Source organism: Fundulus heteroclitus, chromosome 2, assembly GCF_011125445.2.
Source record: "Fundulus heteroclitus isolate FHET01 chromosome 2, MU-UCD_Fhet_4.1, whole genome shotgun sequence".
Taxonomy (NCBI): Eukaryota; Metazoa; Chordata; class Actinopteri; order Cyprinodontiformes; family Fundulidae; genus Fundulus; species Fundulus heteroclitus.
This window is the reverse complement of record NC_046362.1, coordinates 1,390,678-1,406,771: the sequence shown is the minus strand read 5'-3', so window position 1 is coordinate 1,406,771 and position 16,094 is coordinate 1,390,678. Positions and strand designations below refer to the sequence as shown.

General features: G+C 40.6%; 1 protein-coding gene across 1 annotated transcript; it reads left to right on the top strand.

Moving 5' to 3' along the window:
- Window positions 1–1,374: 1,374 nt before the first annotated feature.
- fezf1 (FEZ family zinc finger 1) lies at window positions 1,375–14,010 on the top strand. The gene is made up of 4 exons (XM_012874936.3): window positions 1,375–2,838; window positions 3,557–3,691; window positions 6,152–6,284; window positions 11,052–14,010. Exons 1-4 carry the CDS (start codon window positions 2,038–2,040, stop codon window positions 11,285–11,287), a joined length of 1,305 nt encoding a protein of 434 aa, XP_012730390.2. The 5' UTR covers window positions 1,375–2,037; the 3' UTR covers window positions 11,288–14,010.
- The last annotated feature ends 2,084 nt before the right edge of the window (window positions 14,011–16,094 follow it).

Sequence of the window (16,094 nt, the reverse complement as noted above, 5' to 3'; positions counted from 1 at the left end):
AGGAACCTTCACCTGTTTTTATTTGGTCCTGAAGTAAAACCCAAGAAATGAAATGGGATTTATTCCTATGTACATGTTACTCATTTCATTCCTGTCTTTGAGATCTGATCACAGAGAAGATTTCCTCTTCTGCTTTAGGTTCAGGAACTGAATCCAGTTTTGCTTGTGTGTGATTATTATTTAGGGTTCTAATTTGACTTGTTACATGTTTTTAATACATTAAATAACTGTTTATGGTTTACGTTGTTACATTATTTCTCTCTGTCCTTGTTGAATGATGATGTTAATAATTAAAAAATAATAATAAATAATAATATTAATATTTGCAGTAGAGGTATTGCTGTTTTCGCTTCTATACATTTTATGTGAAACATAAACAAAATGCAGATAAAACTGCAAAATGAAATAAATAAAACTGACACAAATAACTTGAAACATATCTTAATATATAAACTTTAAAGTAAATTGCAATCCGTTTTTTTTAAGTCCTGGTGATATTCATCACATCAAGGGGTACAGCGAAAAATAAATAAAACTTCAACAAAACAAACAAAGACATTTATGTTTCTGGAATAAAAGCAAAACCGGAATCAAACAATTTAAGAAAAACAAAAGACAACACCCAATCATTTTATCTTCTTAAATAAAGAAAAATAAATACTTTGCTCATTTCTGACACAATCAGTCCTTTCAGTATTCTGCTGGATCTTGCTTTGATAGCGCGGATTAGACTGATAAACAATTAAAAACAATTAACATTTCGTTGGCTATAAATAAGGTAACTGCGTAATATAGTAGATGAATGGGGTTTGAATATTGAAGGGCAAAATAACCATGAGAAAATGTTATTATTATTGTTGTTTTTATTAGATTTATTTTATTAATAATAATAATAATAATAATAATAATAATAATAATAATAATAATAATAATAATAATAATAATAATAATAATTGTTGTTGTTGGGTTTTATGATATATAAAATGGTTTGCGGCCTCCTTACGCGTTTAGAATCCTAAAAAAAAAGAGGCAAGTTGATTTTAACAGGTGGCAGAAAAGATCGATGCAGCGCAGAGAGGATGTGGAGCTGGTGGTGGGGCCTCAGCTGTAATAATAATAATAATAATAATAATAATAATAATAATAATAATAATAATAATAATAATAATAATAATAATAATAATAATAATAATAATAGCTATTTCGTTATTGTTTTAGTCCCTCGTATTATTTTCTGCCTGTTAATTTCTTCTCTTCTTAATTTTTCAGTCCCTTTTCCTCCTCTGACGCTTGTTTCTGCGGGTATCTCCGGGCCCTTCTTTCGGTGCCGGGGTGGGGGGCTGCGGGCAGTTTAGGGCCCGCAATATTCCTAAAAGCACCCTCTGTGCGACGGGCTGGGGGAGAGGACGGTGCTGAGTCTGCGGCTCCGCAGCTCCCAGTAAAAGACGGCGGAGAAAGTGGGACTCAGAGCGGTCGCAGATCACATCGCCGCTTGGAAATCCAGTTTCTGCCGGAACCGTCGGACAGCCCGGGTCCGCGCGCTCCCCGGTCTGTCACGTCTGAAGCTCGCGCGCCTTAGAGGGTCCTGATGTTTTGTGAAAGTCGACAGCTCGTGACCTTGCGACCAGAGCCAGATTAAAATGATGTCACGCGCAGCCACAAGTGGACCTGGGATTTATCAAGTTCGCTCCAGTTGAGCAGAAGTTGTGCCAGCCTCCTTCTCCTCCTCCTCCTCCTCCTCCTCCCGCGGAGACGCGGAACTCAGAACCAACGGAGAAGAATTGAGCAAATGATCCACTTTTTTTCCTGTCCTTCCTGGACGGTAACGATCAGCGGGTCTCGGCTCTCCGCACGCAGCCATCGAGCGAGCTGCGGCCGCCCGCTTTGCCGTCATTAAGCGGGGAAACAGAGGCGGTGATCAGGAGGGGGCTTCCCCGGCAGATGATGCCCTTCCCTGCGGGCCGGTGAGGAGCAGCGCCGACCTCTCGCTTCTTCCCACCACTTTGTTGTTGTTGTCTCTGCGCGGCTGATGCGAACATGATGGACAGCTCTCTCTGCCGCCCAGCGGGTATCCTCGGCGCCCCCCCGGCCACCGGGAGCCAGCCTGCGGTCTCAGACATGCTCACCTCCGGCGGCGGCAGCACCAAGCCTCTCGCTTTCTCCATCGACCGGATTATGGCCAGGACACCCGAGCCCAAGTCGATACCGCTCAGCACCTGGTTCCAGTCGTCTCCCGTGGGGAAACCCGACGTGTGTCCGTCCTCGCTGCACTGCATGATCCCGCTGGTGCCGCTCGGGTATGAGTCGGGCCACCGGCTCAGCATCGGCGGGCTGGATCCAGGCCACTTGGACGGCTCTTCCCTCTCGGCTCCTGTAGACCTTTTGGGGTTCGGCTTGAACTACCGGAGCCAGCAGGAGGACTCCGCAGTGAGCCAAAGCGGCGGCCAGTACAAACTTTTCAGACCGCGGGTGGTGAACCAGTCGTCCCTCTCCACCATGGGCACCATGTGCTACCTGAACTGCGCCGGGGACGGAGGGGCCTGCGGGCCGCCGGCCGGCCTCGTCAACCTGCACCCGATGGCTTCCTACCTGCTCACCGCCCGGCACAAAGCGCTCCTGGCGGAGAAGAGCAAGCAGCAGTCCGGGGAGCGCTACTCGGTGTCCGGGGTGCAGGCCTTCAGGCAGCTTGCTCCCAGCCAGATCCAGCACTACATGAAGGACCGGGACCAGATGCTCACCGACAAGATCTATAAAGGCTCCCCGGCGGCGGCGGCCCGGCTGAGCGGCCCCTGTGCAGGCACCAAGCCCAAAGTGTTCATCTGCGAAGTCTGCGGAAAGGTGAGCCGAACCCGGGCCGGGTTCTAGTACCCTGAAAGGGTTGTTATCGCAGCGAGCCACAAGTTTAGTTTTGGCTCTAAATACTCCAAATGTTTTAGTTTAGCCAGAGGACCCTGCGCTTTGAACAGAACCCAAAAGTCGCGATGGGGACATTCAAAGTTAAAGGCCACTTTTAACATTTCAACTCTACACAGACCAATAACAAAATTATATATATATATATATATATATATATATATATATATATATATATATATATATATATATATATATATATATATATATATATATATATAGTTAAATAAAATATCTTGCGGTTTTTTTTTTCTTGTTCTGAAATAAAGATTTATTGTTGTGCTGCTGGAGCGGCAGGAGGCCCCGGGGTGGGTGTAGAGAATTAAAAAAAAAAGATTTTTTATTAATATTTCGATGTATATTTTAACTTTTTGAAAAATACAAGGAGCGCAGGTTGAACGGGTAGAAAACAACCGTTTTACGGACCGGTGCTTGTTCTAAGAGATCAAAGCTCCTGGTTCATTAAGCGCCGTCCTTTTCCCCGGAGTGGATTCACTAAACGGGGGGGTCATCATATTTGTTTTTCTATTCAAGATCTCTTCAAGATCTTTAATGTTATTTCTAAGAAGAAGAACGGGGCAGTGATAGCGAGCCTGTTCTCAGCTCTTCTCTCCTCTGTGGCCCTGGTCCTCCTCCCTCTCAGGTGTTCAACGCGCACTACAACCTGACCCGCCACATGCCCGTCCACACCGGGGCCCGGCCCTTCATCTGCAAGGTGTGCGGGAAAGGCTTCCGGCAGGCCAGCACGCTGTGCCGACACAAGATCATCCACACTCAGGTGAGACCGAGGGCCGCTCTGCGGGTTCCGGGCCGCCAGCCGGGACAGACGGGAGAAAAATGCTGTTTTTTTTTTGTTTTTTTTTCCCAGCCCGCTGATTATTCTGAGTTTGAAATACAAAACACAGCTTGGTTCTGAAGCGGTTCAATAATCTGTGGGCCAATCAGCGTCTCTAACAACTTCTTCTTATTTTGAAAGCAGCCCAAACTGAGCCTGAAAGTCCACTTTCGCAGTAAATGTAACATTTCTCAAAACTATAGGTTTTTCAAAGGCTTTAAAGAAACAGGGGGAAATCGGTTTGTTTTATTAAAAATGTCGGGATAAAACGAGAAGTAATTTCTCCAGCCCAGGGGTCTGCAAAAAACATTTCTGGCCCCAGTCCAGCTAGATATAGCCGTTTAGAGCCACTAATGCTATAAGACGAAAAAAAGGAAAAAAATAAAAATAAATAAAATAAAGAAAGAAAAACCGACATTAATGATGTACATTTCAAAAATATATTTTGGAAGAATTGGTTGTCATTATTAAAGAACCCTCAATTTATATTTATTTTTAAGTTTTTAAGTAAAGAAAAACATAAAAACATATTTATTGGTGGGTGTTGACAGTTATGGAAAAGTATTCATAAAACCGCATTATGTTAAACTTTATGACAAGAAAAATAGATAGAAAAAATATTACTGGTACTGTTGGTATCATTCTGTGCTGAAATGTAATTATACTATGGAGAGAAAAAAAACCCGAATAAAAACAACTATAACATGGATTTATTTTATGTCTATACTTTTGAAAACATTTGTTAATCATTGTTCGTTTTTAAGAGCCATTGTGGAAGGTCCGAAGAGCCACTGGATGTGGACCCCTGGTTTTTCCCTGCCGAGTTGGTCCTGACCCAGATCTGAGCACATGCAGCCTGAGCTGCCTAGTGGCTGCTTACAAGGCCGTAGTTGTCCCTTTTATTGAATCGGTTTCATTTCTATTTGTTCTGCTAGTAAAAATAAATACATTAATAAACAAAGAAATTAGTTTATTTAAAACACGGCCGCCCAGCCCGTGTGTTGGTTAAACTGTAAAATGACTCGGGTCAGAATTACTCTGGCATCAGTTTTCCAGGTTTCATTCAGCAGTGACATTACAGTGAAACTAATGGAAAGTACGCATCGGTAGGCTGCTTCAACACTCAGCAGTAAACAACTCAACTATCCTGGACCTCATTTTGATGAACAGTCTTCCCACCATCCAATTAGCACTCCTAGAAATCCAAAAATTATTTGTTACAAATTGTCATAATTTTAAAACTTGAAACAATACAGATGTTTTGTAATTTTTACAAGAGTGTATAATAATAAAGTAACAACATGATGTTCAGGGATAAAAGGGCCAGTTATTCAGATAAACTCTGCAGATATAAAAATACTGTGATTATGGATGCAATGATTTAATTTAATCTTAATTAAATCACACTAACTGTAATTTAACATCACATTGAATCATACCAAAAAAAATTAATACGCATTATATTGATTTAAAAAAATGTAGGTTGTAGGTGTGTGTGTGTGTGTGTGTGTGTGTGTGTGTGTGTGTGTGTGTGTAAATAGGTTTTTGTGAGTTTTTTAATCATTTGCTTGTGATAAAGAAAATATTTCAGAATGTATTTTTTCACCTACATACATATATGAATCTTAAAAGGGCCAAAAGTCAGAATATTGTAGACCCTGAATAAAGTTTGAACTCTGAAATCTCCCCAAAATAGATTAAATAGACGAGAATCTTTATATGCTTCATAGCTGCATGCAAGGGCATTTAGGACATTTTTAACACAACTTGTTTGACATAGATCATTGGCATCAGCCTCCAGATACCTGAGTTTTAACCAGGAAGGTTGTGTATAGTGAGGCTCTTCTTAGATAAGCAGTAAAAATGTCTCTTCTCATGTTACTCATAATTAAGTTTGACTAGCCTGGGTCCGTTTCCGTTAAACCAGAGAACCAATCAAAAGATTGGTTATTGGGACTGACTGTAAAATTGTAAAAAATAAATAAATAAATAAATAAATAAATAAATAAATAAATAAATAAATAAAATCATGATACTCTAATCATGCTTGGGCTTTTTTAGCTGAAATATTCTTGAATTTAAAAACGGTATAAACTGCTGCGATCGGTCACTGGAACCCATGTTCTAGTCGCCATGGTGATTCCAGTAACGGGGATGTTGTGGTGGCGATTATATTTTTTCATATGACGAATTCTAATAATTCTTTTAAATAAAATGGCAAATATTTCACAGTCTCCAGTCAAATTTCAGCTAATGGGTAAACCAATTGCAACATAAATAAAATGACGCAGCTATCTCCTTTACATCACTGCAATAGTCCTTTGAACGTGTTGGCTAACTTCTAACATGTTTTCCCCCACAGTGACATCATTTATTCAAAAATTCCCGCCCTCTTTTTAACAGGAAAAACCTCACAAGTGTAACCAGTGTGGGAAAGCCTTCAACCGGAGCTCCACACTCAACACGCACACACGGATCCACGCGGGATACAAGCCGTTCGTCTGTGAGTTCTGTGGGAAAGGATTCCACCAGAAAGGTGAGACAGAAGAACGCAAAGTGACGGTGTTCAGTTCTTCCTCTTACACGTGTTTGGCCCCTGGGCCACAGTCACAGGTCTGTTTCTTTTGTCATGCTTTATCCCAAACGAATGGACTTGTTGTGGAGCGGGTTGCTCCTGAGTGGCTCTCCTGGAGAGCAGGAATAAAAATAGCATCAATCTGTGGGCTTTGTTCTGTGATCCAAACATTTCACAGCTAATGATTTCCCCAGAACCAGGCTGAATGCCAGTTCATCGCAGCTGTCAGCAGCATACAGTAAACACATCGCAGAGGATACCCACACAAGTTGAACAAAATGACCTTTAAACCATTAACTGTATTAACGTCATTAATGTCACCCTTTGTCTCAGAGCCCGAAAAGAAGCGTTCAGTGATTTAAATCTGAAATAACCGTAGTATAAAACCTACGGTTTTTTTTTTAAAGGGAGAAAAACTAAAATCTACTAAATAAAACAAACACTGCTTCTATACAGATTAATGACACACTTAAGCATGCTCATATCATCACTTCTAGACCCATTCAATAATGAGAATATAAATATACAAAGTTCAATTACTACAGTAACTCAATAAACGTAGTAAAACACATTATGTAGATCACTTATACACAGACATATTTTGAAGCCTTTATTTTTGTTAATTATTATGATTTTCTGCTTACAGCTGATGAGAACACGACATTTAAAACAGAATGGAAATATCTGTTACGGTCCCACAGCGGGGGGATTCAGGCGTGCCAGCAGCCGATAAGGGAACAGGTTACAGAAGAAAATATAATTAAAAACATACCAAAAAGGAAAGATTAGATCATTATGGTGGTGGTGGAGGGTTAGTGCACATGACCCCACGTGTGGAGGCATCAGTCGTGGATGCGGCCATCCTGGGTTCCACTCCCGGCTCGTGGAGCTCTCTCTCATCGGTATTTCCTGTCTGTCCACTTTAGGATAAAGGTCACTAGTAATAAACATTTGAAAAAGATTAAGTTATTACATGACATCAGTAAACAAAAATTTGATACAAAAATATGACAAAGGTACTTTTAATGTGACAAAAAAATTATATATATATATATATATATATATATATATATATATATATATATATATATATATATATATATACATATGCAGTTCACATTCAGTTTTCGTTCACAAGGTTACTGCCGCACTGGATACCTTTTCTTTTTTTCTCTCCTTTTTTGTTGAACATTTTATTACTTTTCTTTAGAACACAGGAACAGTACAAGACCTAAACAAAAACACAGTCCACCCCAACCTGCCACACAGCACATGTAATTCAGAGACATTAAAACAGAATAACAAACTAAATAAAATACACACGTGTTTCCAGTCCACCATACGTATTTAAAGGTCAAAGAGAATCGATCCCCAGTGGTTCAGATATTCTGTGACCTTTATTTTGAGATTTGCGAGAGAGTTGTCTTGTTCCACGCAGAAAACTGTCCTCCCGTTAACAGTAAAGTTTTCAAATCTGAGGGTATATAGTCCAGATAGGGTGTCCAAATCTTGAGAAATATCTCGCCCTATCCCTTACAACATCCTGTCGCCTTTCAGATGGGAGAATGTTAAAGATTTCCCTGTACCAAGTGGTGATATTAGGCCAAAGAGCTTTGGTCCAATTAAGAATACACTTTCTGGCAATCAAAAGGAGTATTTCAAGAAGCCTATACTGAGACACAGCAAGATGCTAATTCCTAGAAGGGAGGTCAAGAATATAAACTTTGGGGTCTTTCTTGATTTTAGTAATAAATATGCCACTGATTACCTTTGCTATACGTGTCCAGAATCTAGAAATAAATTTACATTCACTAAAGTAATGGAAACAGGTCCCCCTTTCTGAATTGCATTTGATACATAAAGGGGAAAAGGATTGGTCAGTTTTGTTTAAAATAACAGGAGTAAGATGTAATCTATGCAATATTTTGTATTGAGTTCCCCTTAGTCGGCTACACACAGCTGTTGACTTAATCAGTCGTTTAAGCTGTTTGCCAATCATCTTCAATATATTCATTATTCAACTCTCTTTCCCATTGGAGGTAAATATCTGATAGATGATACATGTTGTGAAAGCCAAGAAGTGAGTAAGATGATGTGATAAAATGTTTCCTATTTTTGCGCTCTAGAAGGAATCTCTCAGCATCACTGTAAGGACTGATGGTAGAGCAAAACGTGGGTTGTAAGGCCACCAAGTGCCTGACCTGCAAGTATCCAAAAAAATGGTTCTTTGGAATATTGAGCACATACAGCACTCCTGTAAGTGCTGGAAGGACAGTAAGGTATTATCTTTCAATATATCACCAATTACATAAACTCCCCTGTCCCTCCAATGGGGGAATATGGGGAAATTGATACCTGCAGGAAAATCTGGGGTTTGCGTTAGTGGAGACAATAACATCTTTACATCTCACCTACCAAAGTGTTTTATATATCATACCATATCCTAATAGAATTGTACAGGATAGGATTATTGCATACCTTTTCCAGTGCTTATAACCCTGCATGTTCCCAGGACGAGGAGCAAAAGATGGAGTGATCATTCTGTTGCTGTTGCTCCTAAATTGTGTAACGCTTTACCACCAGAGCTACGATCCATTACTGAGCTAGCAGTCTTTAAATCACAGCTAAAACACATCTGTTCAGACAGGCCTTTCACACTTGGCTGTTTAACTCTGGATAACGTTTTATTTTGTTTATTTAGTGGTTTTATTTTTCTATATAGCTCTTAAAATGGGTTTGAATTGTGCTGTTATGCACTTTTTTTTTTAGTTTTTATCTTTTATCCTGTTATTTTCCAATACATTTTTAGATTTTATCCATTTTGTCTTCTTGTTTGTATTTGAGCTTGTAAAGCACTTTGTGCACCACATGGACAGTTGAGAAGCGCTATATAAATAAACTTTGATTGATAAACTTTGATTGTCTGCCTTCCCAGCCAATGGGAAGTGTGCATCCCTTGTGTTGTGCAGAGTGGAAGCAGTATCTGGGTCGTAACCTCTGAGTCACAGCTCCTGGCCCAGTGCTAAATTCTAGGACTACATCGCAGATTTCTTACATCTCTGGATTACATTTCATTATATACCATTCAAAGCTTGGAAAACAAAGATCTCATCCAGCACTGCATAGGAGAGGAAAGGGAGGGGGTTTCCAGATTAACAAGGTGAAAAACAAAAAACGTGGACCAGATAACCGGTCGTCATACTGTTAAGCCCTAAATCAGTCATATCGCTCGCAGATGTGGATTTACATCTCTCCTCATTCAACCAATAATCATGTTTCTGATAGGAAATAAGACAGGTAATTCTATAAAAATGAAATCTAAAAGGGGTATTAATAAAAAATCAGTTTTCATGGAAATTTTATTAAAATATTGCATGCTGAAAACATTTTAATTCAATTCAGTTTATTCGTATCGCACCAATTCCCAACACATCATCTTAAGACTTTACAAAGTCAGTCCTAGCAGATCCTCCCGACAGGTTGGTTCAAAGTTTCCTCTCTAAGGAAAGCCAGCAGGTTGCATGGAGTTACGGACTTGCAACATTCACTCCTGGATCAGCGTGCAGCCACAATGGACTGTCGCTGGCTGTGTCGTTGATTTTTACTCATTATTGGCCCTTCTGACAGTTAGCATGTCAGGAAACCCCATACCCCCCCCCCCCCTTTATTAACATCTCCAGTAAAGATCACCTGCCGCGCTGCACAGCTCCTCGATCACATTTGATCAGACACGCTGCGTTTTACCTTCACATCCAAAGTAATATCTCACAACCATTTTCTGCTCTGCGTCTTGATTAGTCACTGATCCGGTCTCAAGTTGTTCCTCGGTAGAGTAAATCATCATCCGAGTGATTTGATTGGGCTCTGTGTGGGTGTAGTTAAAGCAACATCGGTTTGAGACAGATTTTGCTGATCAACAATGGTTTCAGAGCAAAGCCGGGGCGTGTGGTGCAGATGGGGGTTTATTAACCTCTAGCATCTTGAAATAAGCAACAGGCTGCCCAAGCGGAACACTTCTAGCTGATGCCAGAAAATAATAATTTCTTTATTGGAAACAGAAAATGAAATTCCTATTGGTTAAAGTGGTCAATCTGCCTTTAACATACGATGGGACGTTATGTCAATAAAAATGTACTTCAGAACGCTGCTGTAATTAGTGCTCTGAAAAGGAATTTGCCCTCTTAAAGATGTCTTTATTGATTGCTTAAATGTTTCAAATTACCGTTTATATTTCCCCTCTTGTTAGATCATGAAATAACTGTAATAAACAACATTTCTGTGGTTCTGTGTTACTAGCCACACCCAGGTCTGGTCACAAGGAAGGTTTTTACCTCCATACGTGGCCTAGTCAAAGTCCAGACTAAAATCTGATCAGGATGTTGTGGTGTGGACATAAATGGTTCATTAATGATATAAAATCATCATTACTGACGATTGCACAGGTGACCAAGGCTGCTGCAGCCAGTTCTGTAGTTTAGAGGGTGACTGCTTTTTCACATCTTTGTCTGATATAAAATCTGTTTAATAATCTAAAACACTTTAGTGAAACAAAAAGGTAAGAACAGAAGGAATCCGTGTGGGCGAAAAATGTTCTCCAGCACTTTCTGAGCTTAAATATAATAGTTTTAAATGTTGACATTGTTTTTTATGTGTCAATGTGCTGCTTTCTGTTGGAGGGATGCAAGGAATTCTGGGTGGACTGTAAAAGCTTGCTGTAACTCTCTGCAGGGAACTACAAGAACCACAAGCTGACACACAGCGGGGAGAAGCAGTTCAAGTGCTCCATCTGCAGCAAGGCGTTTCACCAGGTGTACAACCTCACCTTCCATATGCACACTCACAACGACAAGAAGCCCTTCACCTGCCCCACCTGTGGCAAGGGCTTCTGCAGGAACTTTGACCTGAAGAAACACATCAGGAAGCTGCACGACCCGGCTGGGGCGCCGTCAGCCCTGAAGTCCTGAAATACCTTTAAGCTACGGAAAAAATGAAATCCCGGTGTGTTGAGGACAGGTTTCATAAATGAGTAGCCTGTGTTCAGGTCTGTGCACTTTCTCTGCTCCGTTTATTGTTATTTAGCACTGACTCTGAAAAGCTCTGAAGAGCTGAAGTATTGTAGTGTTTTTGTTCCCTCATGTTTTACCCTTCACATGCTGCCACCTGCTGGCTAAACTGGCAGCCTGAACCTGCTAATTCCCGAATTGTTTCAATCCATCGGCTGAATCGGACCTTCTGCCTTCAGCACAGTCACGGAGCTTACCAAAGGATTGACTTTGACTCTTTACACGGCAAACTGTGCATGACTCTTCCCCTCAAAGCAGAGTTTACCTCAATATTGTGCTTTTGTCCCCTCAAAATAAAAAAAAAAGTATTCAATATTATTGATTCAAGCTTCCTTGAATCAGTATTTGCTGTGTTAATAATTCCTAACTCATTCCACTGGATAATGTTGTTTTGTCTTATTGAAGCTAAAGTAGTAAAGTGCTTCAGCAGAACTTTTAAAGCGCTCTTCGTTGTGTTATTACTCTGGAAGTAAATGCTCTGCAGTGCTCTGACCCAGAGGGAGCAACTTGGGAGGCTCTGGCTTCGACTTTGCTGGCTGCCCCTGAGGCCTGCTGACCTACAGCGTGACCCCCCCACACTCCCAGACCCCGACCATGGGATCCAAAAAAAGGCAGTGAGGGGGTTTCTTAACCTCTCCGAGCCCGACTTGGCCTCCCAGGCCTAATATGGACTGACCCTGACCTCAGGCCCAAATGCTGGCCCGGACTCTAGCTCTGGCCAGTTAGCTCACTTCTGAATCCTTCAGCTCTAGGGTCAATGAACACTTGACTGAGAACATACTGAGCTCAACGTTCATGAGACAATTGTTCAGACGTTTAAAAATTTTGATGGCTAATCATAGCAGAATTAGTCATCAGCATTTACTTGTTTTCTTTTTCTTTTCGGTTAGATCTCAGGAGATGAGACAGATATACAAAGACCACAGACGTGATTAGAGCTTGGAAAAATACATGCATTACAGAGACTTGCGTAAGAACTCATTTACCACTTCAAATCTTTCCCACTTTGTCTCATTACAACAAATTTATATGTACTGGTACATCTTAAAAAAAATAATATTATGTAAAGGTGCAATCTTTTTTGGTAGTCATTTCAGAAAGTGAAATTGTTATTTTATAAAGATTAATTACACACAGGGTAAAATATTTCAGCCTTTTATTTCATGTAAATTTTATAATTAAGTCTAAGAGGTAAAGAAAACTCACAATTCAGTGTCTCAGACAGTTAGAATGTCACATTAGAACAATGAAAAACGATTCTTTAAGCACTACCGTCAGATTCCAGAAAAGTCTGTCCATTTCTATGCATCCGTACTTGGTAGGACCTCTTGCATGAATTCCTGCATCAACGGGCCACAGCATAGAGGGTATCAGCCTGTGGTTCTGCTGAGGTGTTCTGTTAGCCCAGACTGCTTTGTTAGCTGTCTTCAGATCATCTGCCTTGTTGAACCTGGTGTCTCCCATCTTCCTCCTGACAACAGCCCAGAGATTTTCTGTGGGTCCAGGTCAGGGGAGTTTACTGGTCAGTCAAGAAGAGGAACACTACGGTCACGGAACCAGCTTCTGGTTCCTTTGACAGTGTGGGCTGGTACCAAGTTCTGCTAGAAACTACAATCAGTGTCTCCTTACTGCTTGCCTGCAGAGGGAATCATGAATTTGCTGGTAGATGGCTGCCTTGACTGTGGACTTCAGAAAACCCAGTGGACCACAACCAGCTGCCTCAAACTATCACTGACTGTGGAACGTTTGCTCTGAACTTCAAGCAACGTGGATTCTGGACTTGTCCACTCTTCCTCCAGACTCTGGGACCTTGATTTGCAAATGAAATACAGAATTTTCTTCCATCTGAAAACAGGACTTTGGAGCATCGAGCAACAGTCCAGTTGCTTTTCTTCTTAGCTTTTCTTCAAATGTCCTCCTTAGTAGGACATTTGTAGCCCAAGTGTAGAATTTGTCTGTGTGTAGCAGCTTTTTCAGCTTTAGTCCACTCCTTGTGAAGCTCTCCCAAATTCTTACATGGATTTAATTTAACAATCCTCTCAAGGCTGTGGTTCTACCTGTTGGTGGTACACTTTTTCCTACCACACTTCTTCCTTCCACTCAATTTTCTGTTAATATGTTTGGATACAGAACTCTGTGAAGAAGCAGCTTTTTCAGCATTGACCTTTAGTGTCTTCCCCTCCTTGTGAAAGGTGTTGATGACTGTTTGCTGGACATCTGTCCCCATGATGGTGTCGCCTACTGACCCAGAGTGAGAGACCGTTAATTAGCTGATTAGAATGTGACAACATGAGTTTTCAGCTTTGTGACAGTATTCTAATTTTCTGAGATACTGACGTTTGGGTTTGAATCATTTTTAAGCCATAAGCTTCTAAATGACAAGAAAGGCTTGGAATATCTCTCCCTGTGTGTAATGAGTCTATATAATCTATGAGTTTCACTTTCTGAGATGACTGGCTAAAAACATTGCACTTTTACGAAATATTCAAATTTTTTATATGTGCCTGTATTTACTGGTATTTTATGTAATAGACAAATACAGCAGTGGAAAATTGTGAAGTAGACTGAAATGGGTCCCATTTTTCAAACCTTTTCACAATTAAAAAGTGTGCGCTATATTTGAATTCAGAGTCAATACTTTCAGTACATTCATCCTTGTTTCAGTATCACCCTGCATGATACTGCCACCAAAGAATGGAATTTTATATTAAACCCACCTTTGCTGTGTTCCCTACATGGCTTGTGGTGATAAGATTACCGCCCCCTGTCAGCGGTCCTCCCAGTCATTTACCCTGGAGAAGCGGTCTTTTTTTTTTATCACTAATGACTAGTAAGAAATGACTCTTGAGACAGAAACTACACTTTAACACATTTAATCTAAACAAGCCAGAGAAATTGTACAGCTCAGTAATGAGCTCTTATATTGAATGCAGCAAAATGGTAAAATGGACAAGAGCCCCGAATGAACATTTACATCAGTATAAAATATAATCTAGAATGTCTACTCCCATGCGAGGGAGAGTACCCATATGACATCAGTGTTCCTCGCATGGCATTGAGGAGAGTGGCTCACCATATTCTGGGCATCACCAAGCTGACTTATTTTCATTAATCAGCCCATTTTGTCCAATCTCAGTATGTCACTACTCTAACGTCCACTGAGTCATCTGTTATCTTCCCAGCACTGGCTTTCAGCAGCTCCAGTAATCTGTAGTGTCACATCATATCTAACATGGCGAACAGCACAAATAAGGTCCTCTGGCTTTCTATCAACAGTGGCTTTCTACTTGCTGCCCTTCCATGATATCCAGTAGAGTAGATAACAAGACCAACAGTTGTCGCCCCAACATATTCAACCCAGTTGAGCTGTGGATCTCTGCAGCTCCTCCAGAGTTACCTTTTGACTATTTCTCTGATTAATACACTCCTTGCCGGCCCTGTCAGTTTAGGTGGACGTCCATGTCTTGGTAGGTCTGCAGTTGAGCTTGAGCTATTTTGTAAACATGGGGCAATCATTTCCAGGTTTGTAAATGTGGATATGTTAATGTATTGACTCAGAAGGACTCAATCCACTTTTCAGCTTTGTATTTGTAAAGAACTTTTAAAAGCACATATAATTTTGGTCCCACATAGTTTCCATGTTAAACCAAATCTAAAAAAATGGGTTTGGTTGTAATGTGACAGAGGTTCAAGGAGCATGAATGTATTTGCAAGGCATCGCAATTATGTTTTGATAAAACTATATTGCATTTCACTGTCAATTAGATAATTTGTTTGAAAACTGCTGAGACTAAATCTGGGGATCGTTCTTTTTAATGTCAACAAATTCTATAAAGACAAATCCAGGCGATGAACATCGAGAGTTTAAATGTCCAAAACAGTTCCTTCACTCTTGTCCAAGGTTAAAGGTTCATGCAAATGACACCAACTCTGGTTTCCCTTTTTCAGAATTTTATTCAGAATGAACAGATGTATAGTAATCCCTTACAAATAGCTTTAATAGTTTTAAAAAGTCAGACTTATAACAAAATCTCATTTCAGTGCTCAAAAGGATCAGTTGACTTAATTTGATGGCATCATAAACACAGGGGAAGCAGTGGAAGAGTCCCGCTTGATAAAGAATAATGTCGACCCAGAGAGCAAGGCTCAGTGATGACACGTGTTTAGAGTGGATACAGCTTTAATGAGTTCTGTGCAGTGATTGGATGAACTCTTACAGGGTTGTTAGCTGAAGAGGCTGACTCAGACAGTGGGTGGTGGAGCGGCCTCTGTGATCCATAGACCTGTCACAGGGACCCAGTGAGCATCAAACCTGATTCTAAGAGCAAAACTTTACACAGATCTCATTTAGGCGTCAGTTGGTGATACGTCAATGTGTCATTGCGATTAAGACCCATTTTTTGCCTAGGTTTAGACTCATAGATTGACATATTGATAATGTTTCAATGTGGTGACCGTCTTGGTACGGGGACCCTTCTCACTGCGTCTGTTGTAGCAAAGGGCTGTCTGTCCACAATTAAAATCACCCGCAGTCAGGCATGTGTTTCAGATAGAATACTAATAAAACAAAATAAATCTACATATCCAGTTATCCCTGACTTGTTTAAATGGACTACAATTAGGTAAATATTCACTATTTTCATACTGGATGGCATAATTTCATTCATAGTTTTCCACACAAATGCTAAGCTATATGTATGCAGTGTAT

Bases quoted from the DNA above. Each gene is read 5' to 3' on its own strand.
- fezf1 (XM_012874936.3), top strand. From the start codon at position 2,038: ATGATGGACAGCTCTCTCTGCCGCCCAGCGGGTATCCTCGGCGCCCCC. The intron at 2,839-3,556 runs GTGAGCCGAACC...CCTCCCTCTCAG, and splicing joins TCTGCGAAGTCTGCGGAAAG to GTGTTCAACGCGCACTACAA. The intron at 6,285-11,051 runs GTGAGACAGAAG...AACTCTCTGCAG, and splicing joins GAAAGGATTCCACCAGAAAG to GGAACTACAAGAACCACAAG.